The 27,874-nt window shown below is 44.9% G+C and overlaps 1 protein-coding gene across 2 annotated transcripts in view; it reads left to right on the top strand.

Moving 5' to 3' along the window:
• Window positions 1–27,874, top strand: part of LOC137333488 (RNA-binding Raly-like protein) — a 1,248,502-nt gene that overhangs the window by 974,730 nt on the left and 245,898 nt on the right. For both annotated transcript variants that reach the window (XM_067997653.1, XM_067997655.1), the window contains exon 5: window positions 13,297–13,372. In XM_067997653.1, the coding sequence (XP_067853754.1) occupies window positions 13,297–13,372 (76 nt within the window). The remainder of the gene's footprint in view (window positions 1–13,296; window positions 13,373–27,874) is intronic.

The following is a 27,874-nucleotide window of genomic DNA, read 5'->3' as shown; positions in this document are numbered from 1 at the left end:
CATTTCAGGCAAAGTGTCTGAGACATTTCTGAGAGATGTGATAAGGCACTGTATAAGTGAAGGTCTTTCTTTAAGTTAAATACCCAGTTAAAGACCTCATACCTAATTAGAAAGTCACTATAATTCATGGATTAATTACTTATTCTTTGTCAAAAATCTATTTCATTTTAGACGAGGAATGTGCAGTCTCCTGCTCTAGAATACGAGAACCGTGTCTTGAGAATAGCAAGGGGACAGGCGGTTGAAGCATTGCTCAATCGTTGGTCACGTTCTCCAGGGAATGCAGGAGATAACTACCCAATTACTGGTTCCTTTGGAAGAAGGTGTTAGCATTTAATGAACTGTCATTAAGGAGATCAAGGAGGCAGGAGAAGGTTGCAGGTTGAATGCTCATTTCAGCTCTTCTGCTGTCAGAGGGGGGAGGAATTGAATAGCTTAATTTAAAAGATAAACTCACCAAGGAATAGAGCCTCGGGAGGACTGCAAACCTGTAGCTCGGTAACGAGTTTCAAGTTGATAATGGAAACGAACTAAGGAGTTTTGCTGCAGCTTTTTTTGATGATTTCTTTTTTTTCCCCGATTTTGTCTGTTCTCCTTCAACACACTGACTGTGCTGGGGTTTGAGTTCAGAGATCGCCACGGCACTCCGCTACCTCTGCCACGTAGCCATTCTTAACGCCTGAGCCCAGGCGAGCGCCGGCAAACCCTTTTAGCCAGGGAGAGCACAGCCCTGCCCTTACTCGATGCTGCAGATATGTAGTCCTGTGATAGATGTTAGCCATGGCTCAGTGGTAACACTCCCGTCTCTGAGTCAGTACTTTGTGGGTTCAAGTCCCACTACCAGATACTTGTGCACAAAATCTCGACTAGCACACTTAGTGCTGTACTGAGGGAGTGCTGCACTGTTGGAGGTGCCATCTTTCAGATGAGATGTTAAACCGAGGTCCCGTCTGCCCTCTCAAGTGGCCGTGAAAGATCCAGTGGCACTATTTCGAAGAAGAGCAGGGGAGTTCACCCTGGTGTCCTGGCCATTATTTATCCCTCAACCAACACCATTAAAAACAGACGATCTGGTCATTATCACATTAATGTTTGTGGGACCTTGCTGTGCACAAATCGGCTGCTGCATTTCCTACATTACAAAAGTGACTATACTTCAAAAGTACTTCATTGGCACTTTGGGACGTCCTGAGGTCATGAGAGGTGCTTTATAAATGCAAGTTCTTTCTTCTATAGGACTGTCACACTGGACATCAGGGAACTCAGTTGATGTGGCTGATATGAAGTTGATGAAGTTTGCATTGTGTTATTTTATGGCTTTGTAAACTATACATTGGTATTTTTTGTGTGTCAATGACTTGTTGATGCAGAATATGTGAATCCACACTGAGTTTGTGAAATGGACGGTTGTGGAACATGGCTTATAGTTCACAACTGACTGGATAACAGATTGGTAACAAATTGGTGCATGAGTTACGGTCTGCCTCACAAGTAGAATATAACTGTCATTTCATATCTGGGAGGCTTTTGAGTGTGGAGGGCCCGATGATATATCGACCTACGTCGTCACAAAGATCCTATTCCTGGGGAAGAGATCATTGGGGAGAGTAGACTACCAAAAATCTGTGTTTTTCTAATCCTTTCTTCTCTCTTCAAGATACTATTCTTGCTGGGTGTGGTCAATTGGCACCATTTAGGAACATCGGAACAGGTGTAGTCCATTCAGCCGCTCGAACCTGCTCCGCCATTCAGTTAGATCATGGATGATCTGTACCTCAACTCCATTTACCTGCCTTAGCTCCATAACCCTTGATGCCCTTACCTAACAAAAATCCATCAATCTCAGTCTTGAAAGCTCCAATTGACCCCCAAATGTCCACAGCCTTTTGGGGGAGAGAGTTCCAGATTTCCACTACCCTTTGTGTGAAAAGTGCTTCCTGATTTCACTCCTAAATGGCCTGGCACTAATTTTATGTCCCCTCGCTCTGATTCCCCCATCAGAGGAAATAGTTTCTCTGTTTCCACCCTATCGAATCCTATTTTCATTTTAAACACCTCCATCAGATCACCCCTCATTACACAAGTGGACGTGTTTCATGTGTCGGGTTAGCAGTAAGTGTCAGCAGGCATTGTACCTGAGCCCAGCTCCTGTCCACAGGAGGACCTTCCAGCAGGAATCACTGTTATCGTGAGGAGCGGGAGTATTTTTCCTTTGTTAAACCAGCGGTGCTGAGGCCAGTTTTAACATCACACCTACAGTCCAGACTAGGGTTACCATCTCTGGCTGGTTTCATCACATGACATCCTCCCTTCAACTGCCCCGCCCCCAGACTCCCCCCATTGGTCACGCGACATGTCCATTCTCGCAGTGCCCTGCCTTCCCACGGCCAATTAGAAAACAAACAAACTCTTCATTACCCGATTGGATGATTCATGACTGTCAGTCAAACCTGTTCTTTCCCAACTCCAGCATTTCTATAACCAATAATTTAAAGAATTTTTCTTTTAATGCTGCAATGATTTTTCTCCTGGTTTGCCCCCAGCAGTATCCTAGAGATTAATCTTCAATTCCTGGAGATTCCAGGACATTGATGGAGGATCAAATCTGGGACCCAGCAGTGCGCCACACAGTGCACTCACCCATGAGTAAACCATTGGAGGAGCTGTTCCCAATATGTGCAGTGTTATTTTTCATTGAGCTTCATCCTCTCGCTAGTAGGAAATATAGCTTCTCAATTATAGCCCTCATGTAACTATCTCTGTTCCAATTCAGTGTGCAATACAATCTGCCCTGATTGGCAGGAACAGAAATAGAGTGCTGGACTATTCCTTATGCGGCAGTCATCTAGCAGAAATGTCGGCAGATTAAAGATCACTTTCCACTGCGATATCAAGACCATGGAGTGGAGAACTCCTACTCTGTATTCAGTGTTCTCTGCGCCATTAATGGCGAATAGTCATTGGGTGGGAAATTGTTATTCTCTGATGCCAATATGAATTTTTCAGGATTGTGCCTTCCTGCGCTATTATATGCCTGTGCTTCTGTTTCCAAGTAATCTCGGATATTTATGAATGCAGCTTCCCAGAGGCTCTCTTCAGCTAATAGATGTCGACTCATGGCCCTGAGTCATTGGAGGTAATTTTAACCCCCAAGAACGGGTGGGTTGGGGGCAGGTGGGAGGTTAAAATAACAGCTTTTTGGAGCAGGACTGCATCCCGGCTCCAACTCGCCCACTCTGGGTTTAACCCAGACAGGTTTGTCTGCGTGTGCACAACAGACACCAGGAAGTCTCTCCTCCATTTAAAGCCGGCGGGCCTATACTTAAAAGGGCAATGTACTCCATTGAAATAGTTGAGGTACTTAATTCTGTGTGTATTGCAAAAGTTAAATGAATTTAACCTTACCCGTTCAGGTTTCCCATCGCTTCCAATTCATGTCAGGTGAAAGCAGGCAGGAAGGCCGGATCCATGAGGTGAGGGCCTTTATTGGACTGCTTGTGGGCCCGGAGGAGCAGGAGTGTTTCATCCAGGCCCAACAAACTCACCTGGCCGACAGGACCCCCGCGATCAGCCAACCGCCCCCCCACCACCATCGATGCTGGACTCCATCCCCTCCCCATCCCATACTGAACCCCCCCTCCTCCCGATGCTGGCTGGACCCCTGATTTTGACCAGGGCCCATGGCCGCTCTTTCCCTCCCACTCCCTCTGATTCACCAGGCCAGGCAAGCAGCTGGACCCCTCCAAAGACTGCACGGATTTTGCTTTTGTCACAATTGTCGGAGATTGGCCTCCTCGCTTAGGGGACTGACAGGGCTGATCATCAGGGAGACTTGGGCAACCCCCTCCCTTCCCATGGGCAGACTAATGCTGGACGTTCCATTGGCATGGGCAGGTGGGCACCAGAGATGTGCCAGAAGCATTGCTCGTGCCCACCTGCACTGTGCTAATGATGCCCTCCCATTGACCCTGCAAACTGCAGCATAACCACTGGATTGTAAATCCTGAAATTTCAGGGCCTCTGTTTTAAACTTGCTGAAGAGTTGGCAGCAAACGGCCTTATGTATTTTATTTTTATCCTTATAACGATATAGGTACGATATCCTCGTATATACCTCTTAGGGAAGTGGTTCTACAATGTGTTAAGGCTGCTGGTGCTCTAGAAATTTACCTGCGTAAATTGCACAGCGGTTTTCAGACCTTCAGCGGTAGACGGGAACAGCTGCAGCTTTGTTCCGAAGTTACGGTCATGACTTGAAAGTAGCTGTTATATGCGCTGCTTTAACTGAGCTTCCCAATTGTTGGGGGGAAGGTGCGCAGGCCTGCAGTGCAGAAGAACTGCGTGACAGGCCCATGCAAGCGAACTCTGCACTTTCTCTGCCCAGCGCCAGGCAATGCTTTTGCTGCTGAGAGGTGTTAGGACCTCCTTGTTTACATAGAGCGCTACAGGTGGAGTCAGGTCAGTCTCTGGCGGCACACCTGTGCTTTCAACCGCTGCACATCGGTGGATGGTGGGCGAGGATAGGGCTGGAGTTGGCCATGATGTCCCTTGTGGTCGAGATACCCCTGCGGGCGGCATTCGGTCCTGAGACTCTTGTGTGAATAATGTTTGGTTGGGTGTGGTACCAGAGGGCTACCAGTACCGTGAAGCCCATAACACAGCTTCAGTCGGGGGTGGTGGGAGTCGGAGTGCAATTCTTCAGAGAATGTAAAATGAAAACAAATCATCGAAGGGAAAGCAATGGCATCAGATTAGTAACTTGTTTTCTTTCATACTGGCTTTAAAAAAAATCCACTCTTCCCCGTTCAAATGACAGGTGATTTAACTATTGTCCCGGTCCTGTTTTTCTGGTCTGTATCTGTCTCCCTGGATCTCTGCGGGCTGGTTTAATTTGTGACAAATAGGAGACTTCAAGCTCAACCGTGGAGCAATGCAAATAAAAATAATTCATGTGAGTGTGAGGTTATGCAAAATATGTTACCTGGTAACGAGAAGGTAAGGAAAGCTTAAAGTGAAAAGGGACTGAGTAATGAAAGAGAAGAAAAAATAAACAAACAGAATAAAATGTAATTGCCGTTTGGGAAACAGAATGAATTTGTTTTACTGAATATTCTTTCAGGTTACAATTTTCCAATGTTCTCCCTCTGAAGGTGCCAATTCTTTCTATAGTATGGTTAAATAGATGTCACCAGCAGTGCACCCAAATAAACACTCCACATAGGTGAACCAAAGCATTGGGTTGGCAGGGTACTTGATTGTGTAGGACCTCACAGACAAGCTCAGTCCATTCTCATGTGTTGTCCGCATGGCTGCTTTTGGCGGTGGGGTTTACTGGGTAGTGATCAGGCTTGATCCCTTGCTTGGAAAAAAAATGCAGAGAGGTTAATTGTAGCACTCCCAACGACTGCCTGTCTGAGATCAATTAAACCCAAACCAGGGATGGAACAGTAGAACCAGAGGACACGGCCTGCACTTGCAGGGGGGTAAATTCAAAACAAATCTGCGGAAACAATATTTCAGTGAGTGAGTGGTCAATCTATGAAACAGGGTCCCTAGGGAGACGGTGGGAGCAGTTAGTGTTGATTCATTCAAATTCAAATTCGATAGATTTCTTTCAGAAAATAACATTTTGGGATACAGTATATGAGTAATGTGAGGCATGACGTGTGGTGAGTGGACCATGCTTGCGAGGATCAGGTGACTTTGGACTTATGTTTCCAAAGCTCTCCACCACTGGGATTTTCCTCACCTCATGTCTGGGTCTGTTGTAGACTAGTTGACAGAGATTGATTGCCATGAGTAGTTAATAACTCCATTATCGTCGTGTCACGCGACTATCGGGATGGTAGAAGGCGAACTAGATGGACCTTGGTCCTTTTTTGTCCACCAATTCCTATGTTCTCCCCATCTGGATTGCTTAATGCTGCAGGGGGTCAATTTACCCACAAGCCACTGGGGGATCAATAGCAAGTTAAAAAGATGAAAACCAGTCTTTCTTCCATAAGGAATTAAGAGTCTTAAACAATCGTGGCTTTCTTTGGATTCATCTATCAAATGATACAATTGCACAATATTACAGTGACTTTCAGTGAAGCTCATGATTACTGAAGGTAGCAGTTCTTTTGATCAGTGACCTTTCCGTATGCTGGTCCTTCCTGTTTCTTTAGCCCTTCAAGCTGCTGCTGCTACTTCCCAAAAACAAGCTGAATGTGCTAGGACAGGCTCGGCTGTGATGGCTTGTACAGTCGAATAGCCTGTTTGCACTCACTGCGGGGAATTTTGACTTAGTGCGATAGTGTAACACGGGTGACAGCGAATTGGCAGTCAGTAGAAATCAAAATAGGTAGAGATGTAAAACAGGTGGATTTGTTATCATCCATTTTATACTATCGCACAAAGTCCAGATTAACCCCACAGTCTTGGGACTAGACATGTGTAATGGTCACTTTGAAATGCTACTGTAGATAGATGAATGTCAGGACCAGGCGAGCTGACATTAACCACACTGGGGGAACTGCTTGTACTGCAGTAAATATCTCATCCCAAATAGTATTCATTGAAAAGGAGTTTTAAAATAGAAAAATATATTTTAACCCTGATTACTAATGACCTTCCAAAAAAAACCCTAATTGGAAGCACAGTGATGTAATCATTTACATAACTTACAAACTGGGTAAGTTGTCAAAGTGACTCAGAAGCCAGTGCAAAATATCTTTGAAGTATCCACTGATTAGTCTGGAGTGCTAGTTCCAGCATTTAAAGAATCAGATCTGTCCTGTGCTGGATTTATACATAAAATGTAATGCTCCTCCGCTCACCCAAAGGTACTAGTTCCTGCTACCATACATTTCATGGGCCCCAGTAGCCCTCTGGTACCGTTCTCTATGTGTGAGCCTGGACGGTGAATGTCGTCAGGTTCTTTCACTGTGAAGGGTAACTCAACCTAGCCCCTACCTGCCCTACATAGAATTTACAGCAGGGAAACAGGTCATTCAGCCCAACTGGTCTATGCTGGTGTTTCCACTTCAAACGAGCCTCTTCCCACTCTACTTCATCTAACCACATCAGCATATTCTTCTATTCCTTTCTATTTCATGTGTTTATCTAGATTCCCCTTAAATGTTGTAAACAATTTTACAACACCAAGTTATAGTCCAGCAATTTTATTTTAAATTCACAAGCTTTCGGAGGCTTCCTCCTTCCTCAGGTGAACGATGTCGAAATGAAATCCTCGAAATGAAATCGCATTTATAATTCACAGAACAATGCTTGGTGATTACAGACAGTTTTTTCAACTGCCCGTTGCCAAGGCAATCAGTGTGCAGACAGACAGGTGTTACCTGCAAGTTCTCAGAATATACAAATCACCAAAAAAAACAACAAACAAAAAAAAAACAGAGATAGAGAGGTAGAAACATAGAAAAGACAGCAACTGACCCGTTATATTAAAAACAGATAACATTTGTTCGCTGGTGGGGTAACGTGTAGCGTGACATGAACCCAAGATCCCGGTTGAGGCCGTCCTCATGGGTGCGGAACTTGGCTATCAATTTCTGCTCGACGATTTTGCGTTGTCGTGTGTCTCGAAGGCCGCCTTGGAGTACGCTTACCCGAAGGTCGGTGGATGAATGTCCATGACTGCTGAAGTGTTCCCCGACTGGGAGGGAACCCTCCTGATTGGCGATTGTTGCGCGGTGTCCGTTCATCCGTTGTCGCAGCGTCTGCATGGTCTCGCCAATGTACCATGCTCTGGGGCATTGTTTCCTGCAACGTATGAGGTAGACAACGTTGGCCGAGTCACAGGAGTATGAACCATGCACCTGGTGGGTGGTGTCCTCTCGTGTGATGGTGGTATCTGTGTCGATGATCTGGCATGTCTTGCAGAGGTTACCGTGGCAGGGTTGTGTGGTGTCGTGGACGCTGTTCTCTTGAAAGCTAGGTAATTTGCTGCGAACGATGGTCTGTTTGAGGTTGGGTGGCTGTTTAAAGGCGAGTAGTGGAGGTGTGGGGATGGCCATAGCGAGGTGTTCGTCGTCATTGATGACATGTTGAAGGCTGCGGAGAACATGGCGTAGTTTCTCCGCTCCGGGGAAGTACTGGACGACAAAGGGTACTCTGTTGGTTGCGTCCCGTGTTAGTCTCCTGAGGAGGTCTATGCGATTTTTTGCTGTGGCCCGTCGGAACTGTCGATCGATGAGTCGAGCGTCATATCCCGTTCTTACTAGGGCGTCTTTCAGCGTCTGTAGGTGTCCATCGCGTTCCTCCTCGTCTGAGCAGACCCTGTGTATTCGCAGGGCCTGTCCATAGGGGATGGCCTCTTTGACGTGGTTAGGGTGGAAGCTGGAAAAGTGGAGCATCGTGAGGTTGTCCGTGGGCTTGTGGTAGAGTGAGGTGCTGAGGTGCCCGCCTTTGATGGAGATTCGTGTGTCCAAGAAAGAAACTGATTCTGAGGAGTAGTCCATGGTGAGCTTGATGGTGGGATGGAACTTGTTGATGTTATCGTGTAGTCTCTTTAGTGATTCCTCGCCGTGGGTCCATAGAAAGAAAATGTCGTCGATATATCTGGTGTATAGCGTTGGTTGGAGGTCCTGTGCAGTGAAGAAGTCCTGCTCGAACTCGCGGCGGGACTAGTGGGGTCCATTTTGGTAGTGGGGCAGAAATTGAGCCCTCGGCTGAGAACTTCGATTTCGTCTGGTTGAAGGGTGTGGTAGGACAAATTGACGATAGACTTCCCTGTGGTTGCAACCGTGGTACCAGGGGAAGCTTGGTCGATGCACAAGACCTCCAACCAACACTATACACCAGATACATCGACGACATTTTCTTTCTATGGACCCACGGCAACGAATCACTAAAGAGACTACACGACAACATCAACAAGTTCCATCCCACCATCAAGCTCACCATGGACTACTCCTCAGAATCGGTTTCTTTCTTGGACACACGAATCTCCATCAAAGACGGGCACCTCAGCACCTCACTCTACCGCAAGCCCACAGACAACCTCACGATGCTCCACTTTTCCAGCTTCCACCCGAACCACGTCAAAGAGGCCATCCCCTATGGACAGGCCCTGCGAATACACAGGGTCTGCTCAGACGAGGAGGAACACGATGGACACCTACAGACGCTGAAAGACGCCCTAGTAAGAACGGGATATGACGCTCGACTCATCGATCGACAGTTCCGACGGGCCACAGCAAAAAATCGCATAGACCTCCTCAGGAGACTAACACGGGACGCAACCAACAGAGTACCCTTTGTCGTCCAGTACTTCCCCGGAGCGGAGAAACTACGCCATGTTCTCCGCAGCCTTCAACATGTCATCAATGACGACGAACACCTCGCTATGGCCATCCCCACACCTCCACTACTCGCCTTTAAACAGCCACCCAACCTCAAACAGACCATCGTTCGCAGCAAATTACCTAGCTTTCAAGAGAACAGCGTCCACGACACCACACAACCCTGCCACGGTAACCTCTGCAAGACATGCCAGATCATCGACACAGATACCACCATCACACGAGAGGACACCACCCACCAGGTGCATGGTTCATACTCCTGTGACTCGGCCAACTTTGTCTACCTCATACGTTGCAGGAAAGGATGCCCCAGAGCATGGTACATTGGCGAGACCATGCAGACGCTGCGACAACGGATGAACGGACATCGCGCAACAATCACCAAACAGGAGGGTTCCCTCCCAGTCGGGGAACACTTCAGCAGTCATGGACATTCATCCACCGACCTTCGGGTAAGCGTACTCCAAGGCGGCCTTCGAGACACACGACAACGCAAAATCGTCGAGCAGAAATTGATAGCCAAGTTCCGCACCCATGAGGACGGCCTCAACCGGGATCTTGGGTTCATGTCACGCTACACGTTACCCCACCAGCGAACAAATGTTATCTGTTTTTAATATAACAGGTCAGTTGCTGTCTTTTCTATGTTTCTACCTCTCTATCTCTGTTTTTTTTTTGTTTGTTGTTTTTTTTTGGTGATTTGTATGTTCTGAGAACTTGCAGGTAACACCTGTCTGTCTGCACACTGATTGCCTTGGCAACGGGCAGTTGAAAAAACTGTCTGTAATCACCAAGCATTGTTCTGTGAATTATAAATGCGATTTCATTTCGAGGATTTCATTTCGACATCGTTCACCTGAGGAAGGAGGAAGCCTCCGAAAGCTTGTGAATTTAAAATAAAATTGCTGGACTATAACTTGGTGTTGTAAAATTGTTTACAATTGTCAACCCCAGTCCATCACCGGCATCTCCACATCATGGCTACCATCCCCTTAAATGTATCTCTGCTATTCACCTCAGCTACTCCTTGTGGTAGCGAGTTCCACATTCTAACCACTCTCTGGGTAAAGAAGTTTCTCCTGAATTCCCTATTGGATTTATTAGTGACTATCTTATATTTATGGCCCCTAGTTCTAGTCTCCCCCGCAAATGGAAACATCTTCTTTACGTCCACCCTATCAAACCCTTTCTTAATCTTAAAGATCTCTATCAGGTCACCACTCAGTCTTCTCTTTTCTGAAGAAAAGAGCCTTGTACAAGAGTCTTCACTTGATGTGTACAAATACACACTGATATCAAATAGGAACAGGGCCCCATAAGTTTTTGTTTCCCCTCTTCCTTAGCCCAGGGGTGCTGAGAACAATCATATGTCCCTCTCTTTTGCCTTGGCTGAGATCAGACTGGGGTTTGAATCTGGGACTTTCCTGATTTGTATAGCTCATGTTTGAACTCAAATGAGCTGAAAACAGAAAATGCTGTAAGCGCTCGTGAGGTCGCCCAGCGTCTGTTGAGAGAACAGACAAATTAATCTTTTGGGTGTGGACCTCTCATCTCACACTGAGTCGTTACCTCCTCTGTTCTCTCCGCAGACGCTGAGCATTACCAGCATTTGTGCTTTTGTTGCAGGTTTTCAGCATTTACAGTTTTTTTTTTGCTTTTTATTTATATTATCAATTAAGCCCTTGGGCAGGTCAGGGGGCAGCTTAAAGAACATTTAGAACCTGCACGCCAAGGTGCTTTCCTATTTATTGCTCAACTCCCTCCAATGTTGTAGACCTCCTAAATTTTACAGTGCAGGGAGATGTTTCGTGAAGACATTCACAGTGTCTGAATGATGTGACATTCTATTGCAGTTTATTTTAACTTCTGGATAGGGTATTCCGCATTCCCCATGAAATGTATTTGGTGTTTTCCCACAGGGCTTGATTCTAGAATGTAACACCAGACAATTGACACAAGTATGCAATCCAAATTATGACTAAAATAGTTGATTAATCATGGGCCTGGCAAGGGATTTCACCTCTGGGGCCTAGGCTCAAATCCAGCCAGAACTCTTTTGTCTGTAAAATCACAAGATAATTACAGTTGAAAAAACCATTCGGCCCATCCTGAGGGTGACCTGATAGAGGTCTTTAAGATAAAGGGTTCGATAGGGTAGACGTAGAGAAAATGTTTCCACTTGTGGTGGAGTCCAAAACTAGAGGTAATCAATATAAGATAGCCAGTAATAAATCCAAAAGGGAATTCAGGAGAAATGTCTTTACCCAAAGAGTGGTTACAATGTGGAGCGTGCTACCACAAGGAGTAGTTGAGGCAAGTAGTTGATGGATTTAAGGGGAAGCTAGATAAGCACATGAGGGAGAAAGGAATAGAAGGATACGCTGATAGGGGTAGATGAAGTAGGGAGGGGGGAGGCTTGCATGGAGTATAAACGCCGGCATAGACCAATTGGGCCGAATGGTCTGTTTCTGTGCTGTAGATTCATTGTAACTCAATGTAAATCTTAGCTCATCCATTCAGATAGACCCTGAAGTCCTTCCATTGCAGCATCCAAGTGGTTCTTAAATGATTCCAGGGTTTTTGCCTCACCAATACCCTATCCCAGAGTCCATTCCATGTTTTGATCATTCTTTATGTGAAGAAGAACTTCCTGATATAGATCTTAAATTTGCCTTTAAACTTGTGACAACTTGCCCTACAATTGAATGAGATCGTCTGCCAATTTCTCCCCATTAACCTCCACCCAATTGGTGCAGTTCCAGCCACCTTGATGAAGTATCTCCCATTCAATCAGATAGCCCAGGACTGGTGATCCTGTCATTAGGAGAGCTCCATTGAAATGGAGACTTTCTGAAATCATGAACTGCAATGGTAGCACCATATGCAAATAAAGAGTTGGTAATTAACCTCTAGATAAATCTGATGCAAATTACTCTTCAGTGAAGTAAGATGGCTTTATGTGAAAGGCAATGGAAGATAAATTGGTGTATTCAAGTCTCAGGCAAATATTCCATTAACTTTACCATTCGATATTCTGGGCTTTATAGATTTTTGTCTCCAAGCCCCTCGAATTATCCTGTCCTGCAAGGGAAATTGGCCGGGGTCCTTGCTCCTGGTCACTATCTGCTGAAAATGTGCACACCTGGACATGAGGTGAGGACAGGATCAGGCTGGGCTGTGGGTAACCCCACCCACCATTGCTGGATAGCTTGTTGATATTCACCGTTGAGGCTCCCACATGAAGAATGGCCCCTTACATAAAATACCAGAGGGCATGTGGAGCCCGTGGAACTTTGCAACAACAACAACAACTTGCATATATATCGCACCTTTAACATAGTAAAGCGAACCAAGGTGCTTCACAGGAGCGTTATCGGACAAAATTTGACTCTGAGCTACATAAAAAGATATTAGGACAGGTTACCAAAGGTTTGGTCGAAGAGGTAGGTTTTAAGGAGCTACTTAGAGGAGAGAGAAGTAGAGAGATGAAGAGGTTCGGGGGGAGTTCCAGAGCCTAGGGAGCTGAAGGCATGGTTGCCATTGGTGGAGCGATTAAAATCGGGCATGCGCAAGAGGCAAGAATTGGAAGAGTGCAGAAATCTCGGAGGATTGTAGGGCTGGAGGAGGCTACAGAGACAGGGAGGGGCGAGGCCATGGAGGGATTTGAACACGAGGATGAGAATTTTAAATTCAAGGTGTTGCCGGACTGGGAGCCAATGTAGGTCAGTGAGCACAGGGGAGATGGGAGAACGGGACTTGGTGCCTTACCCCAGACAGTGCCTTCAGGAGAGGAGGAGTGATTAACATTTCGCTCCGTATAATATAGAGCCTGTTGTCACAGTATCGGTGCAATCTCAGACTGAGCCACATCCACAAGGCATTCCAAATACTCCAGGGAGTAGAAGGGACAGATGATTTTATTTACATATAGATGTATACAAATAATGTATATAAAAGTATTTTTTAAAATCTATATGCTCGTTCTTTGCAGATATAAACATGGCTGGGGAGCCCAAACCATATCGACCCAAAGCGGGACAGAAGAGACCCGTCAGTGCTTTGTATGGGTGAGTACAGAATGGAGTATAAACACAGTGCATCAACGCGGGCTTGTTTGTAGTCTATCCCAGGAGAGATGCTGTTATCCCTTATCATTGGAATAAGGTTTCTGGTGGGCAACACAACACTCTTGATTTACAACCATTAGCAGAACGAATTGATTTATTGTTACTGTAGAATCAGTTTGATGGGGGTGGGGGGGGGGAGCGAATATGATTTAAACAAACAAAGAGAAGTAAGAAAAATGACATCCGTTCCTGGGCTCCGTGCTACAGGAAGATAATTTATGAACTGCAATTAGTTTCTAAATTGCTTTCTCTGGTGGAGTACCCTCCATGTGCAGCCAGCACATGAAAGCATTCATTTAAAAGAGAAAGGATCAGCGTGTTTGCCTTTATCTACGTTTACCACCTTCTCACTTGAAGCAGGGACCTGCAGTTCTCAAGGCCTCTGTTTGCTCTGCCGCTACAATGCATTGAAGCTTGTTTATTATCGTACCACTTCGTGTTGTAATCTTTGTATTTGAAAAAGAAAATTACAATTCAAAACATAACAGCAGCTTAGCATCCACATTTTGCAACCTGTTTTATATTCCAACGGGCGCACTCCTTAGTTGGCTGTAACAAGTCCAGAATTTTTGCTTTATGCAAAGCCACAGAACCTGGGGATGAGGAGGAGGGACTTCAGTTTTGTGGAGAGACTGGAGAAGCTGGGATTGTTCTCCTTAGAGCAGAGAAGGTTAAAGGGAGATTGAATAGAGGTATTCAAAATTATGAGGGGCTTTGATAATGTAAATAAGGAAAAACTGTTTCCACTGGCAGAAGGGTCAGTAACCAGAGGACACAGATTTAAGATAATTGGCAAAAGAACCAGAGGCGACATGAGGAGAATTTTATTTACGCAGTGAGTTGTTATGATCTGGAAAGCACTGCCTGAAAGGGTGGTGAAAGGAGATTCAATAATAACTTTCGAAAGGGAATTGGATAAATACTTGAAAAGGAAAAATTTGGAGGGCTATCGGGAAAGAGCAGGGGATTGGGACTATTGCATAGAGCTGGCACGGGCACGAGGGGCCGACTGGCCTCCTTCTGTGCTGTATGGTTCTATGGTTTTTGTTTTTCATGCGGATCAAACCAATGAGTGCAGATGCCTGAGATTAGAATTGTTTTTTTTCTCTCCAAGGGGTGGAGCCCCACAGGTAATTGACATCCTCTGGTACCTGGCCCAAGTGGCCACTCTCCATCTGGGAGCCTATACAGTGAATGTCGTCTGATTATTTCATTGTGATGGGCAACCCTGCCTAGCCTGCACCTGTCCCGATCTGATATATACACAGCCAGGATCACTGATAGTAATCAGGAACAGGAGTTCAACTGCCTTTTTCACCCTTTTCCTTCCCCTTTGCAAGTGACTATTTTTCATGTGGGTGCCTGGACGGTAAGTGTTGGCAGGTGGTTCAAATGTCCAGGTGTCACAGCTGAGCCCCATCCTGTTCACCTACATGCACTTTTCACTCAGGAGCGGGAACACTGGCTGACTTCCCTTCCCCCATCCCACAGCCCAGGAAGGTGAGGCCAATGATATTACTCCATTACTGCGCACACTGAGATCGGTTGACTCAGTGGAGACTGGGCATTGAACTTGGTCAGTCTGGCCTGTTCCAATTTCTCACTGTCAGAGGAGCACGGTTCTGACCTTCCGGCCTACCATCTTAGACTGGAACTCCCCAGCATAAACATGGCAGTGTTGCGATGTGGCTGTATTAAGTCCATACTCACTGAGTCAGTGGCAAACCCCTTGCTCAGCCTCAAGCTACGTAATTTATACTCCTTAGTATTCCAGGAGCCAAGCATTTGACGCATTCAATTCAGCTGGCCAGCAGCCAGCAGGAGTGGTGTCCAGTGACTGGCCTGGGAGTTTCTCCCTCACCCATGTGGAAATGTCAACCCTTAGCCAAGCAGCCCCCGCTCCACCCACCCTAGAGCATTCTTGAATGTAGGAGTGGCAGGTGTGAATCTAAAATTGATCAGTCCACAGCCCAATGTATCAGACTATCATATTCTGTGTGTGTATACACAGTGGGTCCCTCACCCACTGTGCATAGTGCCTCTAAATCTGCCCTATCCAAGAAATGGTGCAGAGAGACACCCAAAGTGTGCAGCACTGTTCAAACAACCACTTCTTCAAGAAAAACAAACAGGACCAGTGTAGACAGCAACACCAATGCAGACAGACAGGACCAGAACAGACAGACAGGATCAACGCAGTCAAACGGCACCGGCCCGGACAGAGAGGACCGGCCCGGACAGAGAGGACCAGCCCGGACAGAGAGGACCAGCCCAGGCAGACAAACTTGCATTTCTCACATTTATGAGCTCCTTGCCAAGCTGGCACAAAATGTCGTGGATGTGTGTTGCAACCCTCCATTGTTCTCCTTTAATATTCCTTAGGAAGTGTGAGTATTGCTGTCGTCTGATCCAGACGTGAGTTGTTTTTTCAAAAGCTTTTAGGTGTCATTCTTATCTGCTTATCACCTATAAGGGATTGTGTCTGTGAATCTCTGAATTAGTGATTTCTCTGATTCCTTGTGATACATCGACATTAATTTGTCGCCTCACCTTGGATCAAGAGAGCGGATGGGCAGCTCTCTGTACTGACCACCACTCATGGAAAGGCCCAGTTCACTTGCAGGGGAAAGATGGGGGTGTACTTTCATCTTCACTGCCTGGGTAATCTTTCAGAGCGGATCGCCCACCTGTTAAAGAACCAGCCTGTTAAAGAACCTATTCCATTCCATTGAATTGAAAATCAGGCGGGTTGTACAGCCAGCGAGCGATCAGCTCCGCTACATTACCACCCAGGTGATGAAGATTGAAGTTTACCCGTGTGTCTCCAACTCCTGCTGGCCGAGCTCTGATCAGTAAATTGTCATATGAAGAATCTTAGTGTCAGTGCAGGTTTCTGGCACTCTTCGGGGCTCCTGGTGTATCGTGATGTCACACCACCATTACATCGCAAGATCCTCAAATGCGCCGTGGCTGAAATTGTCACTGTGGATTCAACAGTGATGTGCATTGGGCATAACCCACAGGGCTACTCTACAGAAATAGACACTGCAATGACACCACTACTGTTGCCTCCAGAATTTCAGCAATTGTAACAGTGCACTCATGATTTTGTTGTCCGGGTCTTAGTTGAACTGTGAAAAGTATTCTGGAGCAGAATTACAGATCTGGTTCTTCCAAACTTGGGTTATAAGACCATAAGAGGTAGGAGCAGGAGTAGGCCATTTGGCCCCTCGAGCCTACTCTGCCATTTAATGAGATCATGGCTGATCTGATTTTTACCTCAACTCCACTTTCCCGCCCTTTCCCCATATCCTTTGACTCCTTTGCTGATCAAAAATTTGTCTAACTCAGCCTTGAATGTATTCAATGACTCAGCCTCCACAGCTTTGTGGGGTAAAGAATTCCAAAGATTCACAACCCTCTGGGAGAAGAAATTCCTCCTCATTTCCGTCTTAAACGGGTGACCCCTTATTCTGAGACTATGCCCCCTAGTTTTAGATTCCCTCATGAGGGGTAACATCCTCTCAGAATCCACCCTATCGAGTCCTCTCAGAATTTTATATATTTCAATAAGATCTCCTCTCGTTCTTCTAAACCCCAATGAGTATAGACACAACCTGTTCAATCTTTCCTCATAAGACAACCCTTCCATACCCAGAATCAATCTAGTGAACCTTCTCTGAACTGCCTCCAAGGCAAGTAGACCCTTCCTTAAATAAGGGCACCAGAACTATACGCAGTAGTCCAGATGTGGTCTCACCAGCACCCTCTACAGTTGTAGCATGACTTCCCTGCTTTTATTTTCCATCCCCCTCGAAATAAAGGCCAATATTCCGTTTGCCTTCCGGATTACCTGCTGCACCTGTCTGTTGACTTTTTGTGTTTCATGTACGAGAACACCCAGATTCCTCTGTACCGCAGCATTTTGTAGTATTTCTCCATTCAAATAATATTGTCTTTTTTATTTTTCCTCCCAAAGTGGACGACTTCACATTTTCCCACATTATATTCCATCTGCCAAATTTTTGCCCATTCGCTTAACCTGTCAATATCCCTTTACAGACACTTTGTGTCCTCATCGCAACTTGCTTTTCCACCTATCTTTGTATCATCAGCAAATTTGGCCACAAGACACTCTGTTCCTTCATCCAAGTCATTGATATATATTGTAAATAGTTGAGGCCCCAGCACTGATCCCTGCGGCACCCCACTAGTTACAGATTGCCATTTTGAAAATTACCCTTTTATCCCGACTCTTTGTTTTCTGTTAGTTGGCCAATCCTCTATCCATGCCAGTATATTATCCCCAACACCATGAGCTCTTATCTTGTGCAATAACCTTTTATGTGGCACCTTATCGAATACCTTTTGGAAATCCAAATATACTGCATCCATTGGTTCCCCTTTATCCACCCTGCCCGTTACTTCCTCAAAGAACTCTAATAAATTTGTCAGACATGATTTCCCCTTCATAAAACCATGTTGATTCTCCTTGATTGTATTATGAGTCTCCAAATGTCCTGCTACTATTTCCTTAATAATGATTATTGCATTACCTTTTTTACAAGCCCCCCGTATTTCCTGATTTATGTTTTGCCCGACAGTGTAGCTACTGTTAAGGGGCATATTTACTACTCCCACCAGTGATTTCTTTCTCATGCTATTTCTTACCTCCACCCAAATTGATTCGACATCTTGATCTTCTGAGCCAAGATCATTTCTCACTATTGTACCAATTTCATCCTTTATTAACAGAGCTACCCCACCACCTTTACCTTTTTTCCTATCCTTCCGAAATGTTAAATAACCCTGAATATTTAGCTCCCAACCTTGGTCACCTTGCAACCACGTCTCTGTAATGGTCATGAGATCATACCCATTTGTTTCTATTGTGCCTAGAGGAGTATTTTGAGCTACGCAATACTAGGGTAAAATACTGGTGGTAACAGGTCGCTCACTGACAGTGGTAGTGGGAGTAGTTTGAGGTGATGAATTATGCTGCATCATACAAGAAGTGTATCGCACAACATTAAAGTGTTGGCTTAAGTGAGATTTCTCCTAAAGTTGTTTGTACTAAGTAGCCATTGGCCATTATATCGTCATTATGTATCAAGAAATACTTTGTGCTCCACTGTTGTGAATCATCTTCCTTCCTCCCCTGCCATCTCTGTGAAGTTCACCCCAATTATTTCATTAGTCGGCTGATTGAATCAGATTTAAATCACTGCCGGTTTGATTCCTGCCCTGTTCTGCATTAGCTGTTCTCAGCAGGGACAGACACTGTGATGCTATAGTCACCTCAGTGCCTTTGAGTTAGGGAGGGGAACATCAGCTACAACTCCAGATCCTGTTCACTATCCAGTGACTTCTAATGGAAGTGGGTCTGTGAGGATGCCAGGTGAGGGCAGGGTCAGACTTGCTTGTGATGCCCTCCATCATCAAACCGCCTGCCAACACTTACTGTCTAGGTTCACATATAAAGAATGACAAGTTGAATGGGAATTGGCACTCAGGGAAATATACCCCAGGAATATTCAGTGCCTCCAGCCCTACAACCCTCCGAGATCTCTGCGCTCCTCCAATTCAGGCCTCTTGCGCATCCCCGATTTCTTTCGCTGCACCATTGGCGGCTATGCCTTCAGCTGCCTAGGCCCTAATTTCTGGAATTCCCTCCCTAAACCTCTCCGCCTCTCTCTCCTCCTGTTGGGCCAAAGGGCCTGTTTCCATGTTGTAAACTTCTATGATTCTTTAAGACACTCCTTAAAACCTACCTTTATGACCAAGCTTTTGGCCACCTGTCCTAATATCTCCTTATGTGTCAAATTTTGTCTGATAATGCTTCTGTGAAGCACCTTGGGACATTTTACTACATTAAAGGTGCTATTTATAGACAAGTTGTTGTTGGTTGAGAAATGGATGATCAACTAAAATCGAATTTGAATTCCACAGTGGGTGCACGATTTCAGGAATGTCGAAATCAGACTGCTCTGTTATGACCACATCCGTTTTTGTTTTACCAAATTTCTCCCCTCCCCTCTTTTGAAGGCAATCACTCCTCGTTGGGGTGTAGTTCAGATCAGTTGAGTCATCTGTTTTTTAACTATCACTGTTCGTTAGTTGGCTAAAGTGGTTTTAATTATTGATAAATGACTCACATTTGCATTTTACATGTCCTTCAACAGCTTTTGGAGGCATGGGAGGCACATGGCACATGTGTGGCTTCTGCATCTTAGACCCCGGACAGATGACTACCATTTTCTCCATCTTGAGTCTTATGGCTCCCTCTCTCATATGCTGGCTTCTTTCCAGTAACTGGTATCCAATTTGTAGTGTGCTTATGCTGCAAATACGGCAGTTGACACCAAGACATAAATGAAATGTGGAGTGCACAGATGTGTCTAAAACTGTACCAGATGCAGTCGATTGCTCACTATTACTCAATGTGAACTGTAGAAATGCAAGTCCAACACAGGTGAAGCTCGATGAAACACCAAATCTGCTTAAGTAAGCAATGATGTACTTCTCATTATTTGTAACTATAGGATAACCTGCATATTCTTCCCCCACCAGTGTTCTCTCCCAGTCTCCTGAAGACTCCGACACTTGCTCAGCTATGGTTCCGCAGGTACCAGACAGCCTCGGTTACCTCACCGACGTGGCTATTTGGCAGCCCACATGTTGGCAGATTTTTTTTTAATCATGGAGGGCATCACAGTTGAGTCTGATTCTGTCTTTGACCCCCCCACCACCCACAGGTCAGCTCAATTAGGAAAGACTGGGGATCTATTGGGGCCTTCTGGTCTGTGTGGCTCACATGTGACTCTTGGCCTCCGGTGACCCCATATGACCTCGGCTTCTTCCTGACTTAAATATTTGTCTTCTAAGTCTTCTCCATAAAGGATCCCCCTACCTAACTTGGCCTTTCTCATTCTAACTTCTGTACGCTTGAAATCAGAACATAATGGAATGAAGTTGAAAATCCCTCAGCTATTGATTTGTATATAAATATATATATTTATCCTTTTTAAAACCAATTTCCGTGACTTTAATCCCAGGGCTGTACTAGTTTTGAATTCATTATTTTTCTTTCAACTTTGATACTAAGGGATAGTGTGTTTTTCTGATAAAGTTTTACAAATCTCTTGCGGCTTTATTGTAGGGATTGGTGTTCACAACATAAGAGATTTCTTCCTCTCTCTCTTTCACTGTAGCTCTGTTCTTATCAGCGTGTTGAAGGAATTTTTTTCTCCTTGAGGGCTTGTAGCTTCAGTTATTCTCTTAATATCAGTAAAAGCAGGGCTGATCAAAATTCCCTCAGGGTGTTAAAAAATGAAACACAATTTCATCTGGCTGCCTGGAGGTTAGGGGGGAAAAGAAAACTAGATATGAAGCTCTTGGAAATTGGGTACATTTATTTCACGACTGAAAATATTTAGCAAGAAAACATTGTGTTGCCGTGGGCCTTTACAACACAAAAAGGAACAGGTCGGGGCCAAGGCATGATTCTGTTTTGAGAGATGAGATCATTATCATTTAATTATCAGCATCAATGAAGGTGTCGCTGCTCACCTGAATAATTAGAACCTTGTTCAAAGACGGTCGAATCAATAGTGGGGGAATTGCGCTCCGTTTTCCTGGAGGTTTCTTCACCTCCAACCGTTCCGTCCAGTCAAACACAGCCTTTTTTTTCCCATCTCCGGTATTTTTATAACTAATTAACAAAAATGTTCAAAGCAAATGAAAAGAAGGTTTTTTTTTTAGTGCCCTTATGATTTTTTTCTCCCAAGTTGCTCGCAGACGTGCCCAGGAGATTAATATTTAATTCCTGGAGACTGCAGGGCAATCCCGCAGGGTTAGCAACCCTGGTAGTAACCCTGTGCTGGCACAAACCAATGCCTCCGAGACTGTGGCATCGACGTAGGGATTGCACTGGGCAGCCTTTTGGAAAGGCACATAGCTTGCCAGTTCTTGCCTTTAGGAGAGGACATGGGAAGTGTTGGACGTAGCATCGAATGGACCCACCAATCCAGAGGGTAATGTACTGCTTATTGGCTGGGTGGGGGAGAGAAGCTGTGGAGATCACGCTGCTGTGTAGAACTGTGGCACCAGTTGTTAAGTGACTGCTGTTGCCAGTAACCCTGGAATAACTTGCAGTCCAGACCAGTGGTGCCAGCTAAAGGAAAAGTCTGGTGTAGCAGGTAACGGTGTGACTTCCTGTCCCTCCTCTCCTGAAGAGGGTGACTCATCCAGCTCTCCAGAGCTTCACCCAAGTGGTCTTCATGTTTGAGCTGCTATTGAACTGTAGGGGTATCACAGCCGAGCAGCAGTCCATCATCATCTTTTACAATCTCCAAACCAAGCTATCAAAAATCCACGTAAGTAGAGCTTCTATTTGTCCATGATGGAAGGCACACTGTCTCCCTGTAAGGATACACCCCACTTACCAAAGTCCAGAGAGCTTGCATTAGGTTGGCAGGAACCAGGGCTTAGGAACCCTCAAGTTTGTATTGGGGTACTGCTGGTGTTTATCCAACTAAAATTGCACAACTTCCCAGCACACAGCATGAGCAAGCTGCCCGCTGCTTATCCAGGTAGGTCCACCTTACCCATTAGACCACTGGCTTGCAGAGTTATCTGGATCCAAGTGGGAAGAATACCAATCCTCAGTGACCGGTCCATACTTCCAGATCCCACGAATGAGTGAGGCTGGCTGGTCAATCCTAAACAGTGGCCTGGAATACTGTGGACCTGACTGGCTCATGAATCCGATCTTGCACAGAGGGTTGGATTGTTTCCAATCTCCTGTTGTCAGCTGTGTCCTATTGGAGCCAGCTTAATCCCAAAGAGATCCCGCTTGCCCCTCCTGTAAGAGTTGGTCAATAGACAACTAAGAAGCACAGGTTTGAGTCATAGTTAGGGGGACAGCAGATGTCAGGAGCAACTCACCTTCAAATTAGGGTTGCCATCTCTGGTTGGACATATTCCTGGAGGTGTCATCACATGACCTCCTGCCGTTATCCGCCCCGCCCACATACTCCTGCCATTGGTCATCCGACATGTCCATCCTCGCGATGAACTGCCTTCCCATGCCAATTGAATAGTGAATAAACACGTCATTACCCGATTGGATGATTTCATGACTATCAATCCAACTGCCTTTTCATCCATGTCCAATATTTTTATAACTAGTAAACAAAATAATTTTTTTTTAAAACACAATTTTTAAATGCTCCTATAATTGTTCTCTTGAGTTGCTCGCAGCAATGTCCTGGAGATTAGTCTTTTATTCCTGGAGGCTCCAGGACAATCCTGGAGGGTTGGCAACCCTACATCAAATGTGTGCGTGCATTGCCAGCATCCCTGTGACCCTACAAACCCATTGCCTCCAATGGTGCCTGGCACTCCATTTTTCAAGAGGCCTTTGAGGGCAGTTGTTGCAGGCAGCAGAAAACATAGGCATCGTCCCCCTGGATTGTCCCCATCAGGCACAATAGGGACTGGTATCATTCTGGTAAATAAAAAAAAGCGGAGAGTGGGGGGAAGAGGTTGTGGGCCTTTGACTGAGAGCTACTCTCTGAGGTCCAAGTGCCTACCTCCGTGATGTCTTCTCATAGCATCAGGCCAAATATAAATACTTGTATAATATCTGAAAATCCTCCTGTGTTATTGGAATCTTCAGTCATCCAACCCTTCCGACCATTCTGCAGTGGTGAAGAAAATTAGGCCAGACTTTTATTATTTGTGGGTGTGTTTTAATTTGACATTTTCCACAGAGATATCTACAGAAAGGAAGGATTTACTGTTCACTGATTGAGCTGTTGTCTCACCAGTCATTGTGGTAGAAGTTGTAAATCTGTAGCACATCGAGTGATATAAAATGCTGCCTTCAGCACCGAGCGACCAAAAGACTATTAAGACTCTAATCGACCCTTTCCTGGTGACACTGACACACAAGGTAGGGCCCTCCAGTACTTGCTTGTGGGAAATTTGGCAGGTATATTTATTGATGATGTCAGGGGGCACTGAGGCATTTTGTTAGTATAGCTTAGGTAAGCTTTTTCACAGCTTCCTTTGTAGAAAAAGAAAAGAAAAACCTATTCAGCTTCCTTCACAGACCCTGTACAGTATTAAACACACCAGGTCTGTTACCAATGGTATGGAATCTGTAAAGTGGTACTGTCGTCAAGAATCTTTGGCTTGGAAAGCAGAAATTCCTGATGTAGTTTCGATAGGCCGCTCATTTGAAATTGTCGTGTGTTGTGTCAAACTGCAAATCTAACTCAAGTCCTCCAACGATGCTGTTTATGAAGAATGCAGAGCATTTTTTTCCCCTGTTTTTTTTCTCTCTCTTTGGTTTTAATTTTAACCTAACCAGCCTAGTGGGAAACTAACAGTGTCAGATCGCCCGCCCGTTGAAGTCAACTGAGAATAAAATCGGGCTGGGTGTAAAAACAGCATTCGACCCGATCCTGTCAGTTTCCCGCTGGGCAGGTTGGGTTAAAGTTACCCCCTCTCTCTCTCTTTCATATACCCCTTCTGCCCCAACATTTGAAAGTCCATCTTTTTGTCCCTTTTTCTCCAGAAGATGCTGGCTTCTGCTGGGGTGCTGTTTGACTGGCACAAGCAACTCCTCAACACCTCACCCAGGTAGCCGTTGTTTGTCCCTGAGTCTAGACAGTGAGTATTGTCAGGCCATTCCTAGTCTGGCAATATGTTGGCCAATTGCACTGTCTTCATTGCCATGCGGCTGAACTCAGCTAACTCGATATTGACCAAACCTGAGATGTTGCCGCACTACACAGCTCAGAAGTACACTAGGTTTTGCATTTATTCACTGAGCCGCTGGGGAGTTTGCAGTGATCCACTTAGGAACATAGGATTTGCTAGTCAAAAAAAGACCACAGTCCATCTAGTTCGCCTTCTACCATCCTGGTAGTCGCACGATACAACGAGAATGGAATTGTTGACTGATAGAGATTGATTGCTATGATTAATGATTCTACAACAGACCCAGACATGAGGCAAGGAAAACCCCAGTAGTGGAGAACTTTGGGAAACATAGGTCCAAAATCACCTGTTCCTTCCAATCATGCTCCACTTACCATATGTCATGTCTCAAATTATTCATATACTATATCCCAATGTTCTTCAAACTGGATTGTACACTTGCCTGTACACTGGGTGTCGGCAGATGTTAATTAAAGTGGAAGGCAGATGAATGATTTATGGTGCTGGGGCCTGTGATGAACTATGTATAAATGAACAGATTAGTAACCACTGGCACCGAGCCAGATTGTGCAGGATGATCAAGGACAAACTTGATGAACAGCTATCTGAATGTTTGATTCAAAGCTTTAATGGGGTCTCATATTGTGAACTGCTGCTGCTTGTAGTTTGTTACCAATCAGCAAGTTTGGGGAACCCTTTCATCAGCCTGCTCTGTGCACTGGAACCTTAAGGGATCTTTCACATGTTTCCCACACTTGCGCGCCCTATTGTTTTGGTTGCGTGTAAAATTGATCTGTGACCTATATTTTGAGAGTCCACTTTGATCACTTTGTCCCCCAAATTTTCTCCTGTCTTCTCCTGTGTGTTGCTGGGGTACAGTTCCATGAAAGCTTGGCGCCATCCAGTATCTTGCCCAAGAGACCACGTTAGCCTAGACATCGAGTGCTGTCAGTTTATTCAACTATGGAAGGTGTCGTAGCTAAACCTGATCCTATTCTCATGCCGGACATGTGCGCATAGGAATCAGAAGACAAAACCCTGGCTGATTTGCTGCCACCCCTGCCCAGTGTTGGGCTGCCGAGATCAACTCTAGCACCCCAACTGGTCTTGCCTATGGTCAGCTAACTCAGCGGAGACCAGGGGACAACCCTGGGACCTTCCGGTCTGGATGGATTTGTTGCAAAACCAGGCAGTGACTGTACCCCACTAGGCCATCGCAGGAAGGTCAATTCCACTCAAATCGTAACTTCTTTTCAATTGTTAGATTTGACAAATTTTTAAATAAATCAGTAGAAAAAATTATTTTATTTTAACAACTTCAGGCCAGCTGCTGCAATTAGTTGAGTAACTGCTGTATAAATTGGATACAGATGGAACAGAATGGATGGCACCTGTGATATCCTAAAACAAATCTCTGAAATACATCAGCACCGATAAAGCTCTGACATACCTTGTTCTATCCATGGAGCACGATGTTTAACGAGGCTTATCTTTTAAACGCACAGGTGATGTTTCACCAATAGGCTTTATATGCTGAAAGTTCAATGTTTTCATACTGTACCCAGTGAAACTCATTGAAAGTGAATTCTGACTCTGCCCATCCTGCCCAAACAAAAATAAATACTCAGGTCTAAGCGATTGTCAAAGTGTTGAAATAATCCAAATATGAGCTATAAGAATATCAAATAAGAATTTATGAAAATTACATTTTGCTTGGTATTTATGTATGCCCCCCCTCCCCCCTTATTTATTGTATTTCAGTGTGGATATGTCGATAGTGTGCGATGAAGTAAATAGGGGTAGGAGGAGGCTTGTGTGGAGCATAAATACCAGCATAGACTGGATGGGCCAAATGGCCTGTTCTGTGCTGTACATTCTATGTAATCTGTTTCCTACACCCTCTGGTACTTTTTCTCACACATTTAAAATGGTGTTTGGGGTTGTAAGGGTTATTTCTAGTGTCCCCTTGGGTTTATCACTTTGTTCAGTACCTTAGAAGCTGATTTTGATTGTTTTTTGATTTATTTTACAAAGTAGGGGCACTTTCTTTCCTCCTCCTTTCCCTCCTGCCCCAGTCTTTCCCAAGCTACTGCTGATGACGTTCTGGGCCATCACAAGCCAAGGATGAGCAGCCAGCTCAAAATTCCTGGTCATCTATTTGGCACATCCCTACACTCATCGAGAAGGATTTTTAATATCCATGTGAGCATGGGCACTAGAACAATTAGGATAAGATCCTTGAACAGTTGTGGCATTAGAGAATTACAGTCTAGGTGGAATATCAGCAATGTGACTGACACCAAAGCATGATAACGATTACAACATACAGGGTCATAACATGTCCAGGATAGATAGATTCAATAGGAAAGGAGATGTTGTAACCTTATATGTTGGGGATATGTGGGATGTTAAAGAAGTTGATGCTATGGGAGGTGGAACACAGGCACAGGAGTAGGCCATTCATCCCCTCCAGCCTGTTCTGCCAATCCATTAAATCATGGCTGATCTGCATCTTAACTCCATCTACCCGCTTTGGTTCCATTACTCTTAATACCTATGCCTAATAAAAAATCTATCAATCTCAGTTTTGAAATTTTCAGTTGACCCCCAGCCTCAACGGCTTTTTGGTGGAGAGAGTTCCAGATTTCCACCACCTTTTGTGAAAGAAGTACCCCCTTGTTCTGGACTCCCCCACCAAAAAGCTACACAACAAGCTACCCTAGTTTTGTGTATAAAAGCACAGCTAACACGAGGGTTATGCTACAGAGAACGAGTTTGCTCTGTGAAGAGATAAAAAGGATCTGTGAAATCAGGAAGGTTAATTTAATGGGGCTTAAATCAGCCAAGTAGGAGTTGGGAAATACCCAAGTGGTTGAGTCTGAATTGTTAAATGTAATGCATGATTGCTTCATGGCCCAGTGCGTCAGGGAAGCCACAAGAGACAGTGCACATCTTGACTTAGTAATGCTAATTGACCCAGAAAACATGCAGGAGTTGTGGCCCTCTTGTGGGATGGCTAGCACAGAATGATCAAAATTGATGTGATAGAAATACCGAAGATCAGGAACCAAGTCTATATCATTTTTAAAAAGCTGTCATCAAGAAATTAAGGGGAACAGCGTAAACAAATTGATTGGGGGAGGGGTTTTTCAACACCACCTCTCCAGAGGGCAAGTGTGACCCTTTAAAGGCATAATGCCGATCGTTCAGGATAAATACATACTCAGGATCAGCAAGCACTGTGTAAACAAGTGTGACCTAAATTAATCAGAAGAAAAATAAGGCTGAAAGTTGACCTCTGAAGTTCCCTTCAAATATTTTTCCATTTTTCCCTTAAAAGGTGCAATGGTCTCTGACTCAAACACTCCCTTTGGCAAAGATTTCCCTGTTCCAACAACCCTCTGCGAAAAGAATTTCTGCTAACCTTTATCCTCACTCTCTTAGTGACAATTTTAAATTGATAATGCCTCATCACTGACTCCCCAACCGGAAGAAATGGTCTTCCCTGTTCACTAGCGAAACCTTTCATAATTTCAAAAAACTTCTAACAGCCCCCTCATAAATGCACGCCCATAATCTCACATCAATACTGAGTAAAATAACCTAATCAATTATCAGGAGTTAATGTGGTTACCTGTACGATGATAAAAGAAGGAAAAGAAGAAAGAACTTGTACTTATAAAGCGCCTTTCACAACCTCAGGACATCCCAAAG

This window comes from Heptranchias perlo, chromosome 16, assembly GCF_035084215.1.
Source record: "Heptranchias perlo isolate sHepPer1 chromosome 16, sHepPer1.hap1, whole genome shotgun sequence".
Classification (NCBI taxonomy): Eukaryota; Metazoa; Chordata; class Chondrichthyes; order Hexanchiformes; family Hexanchidae; genus Heptranchias; species Heptranchias perlo.
This window is presented reverse-complemented; position numbering and strand designations above follow the sequence as displayed.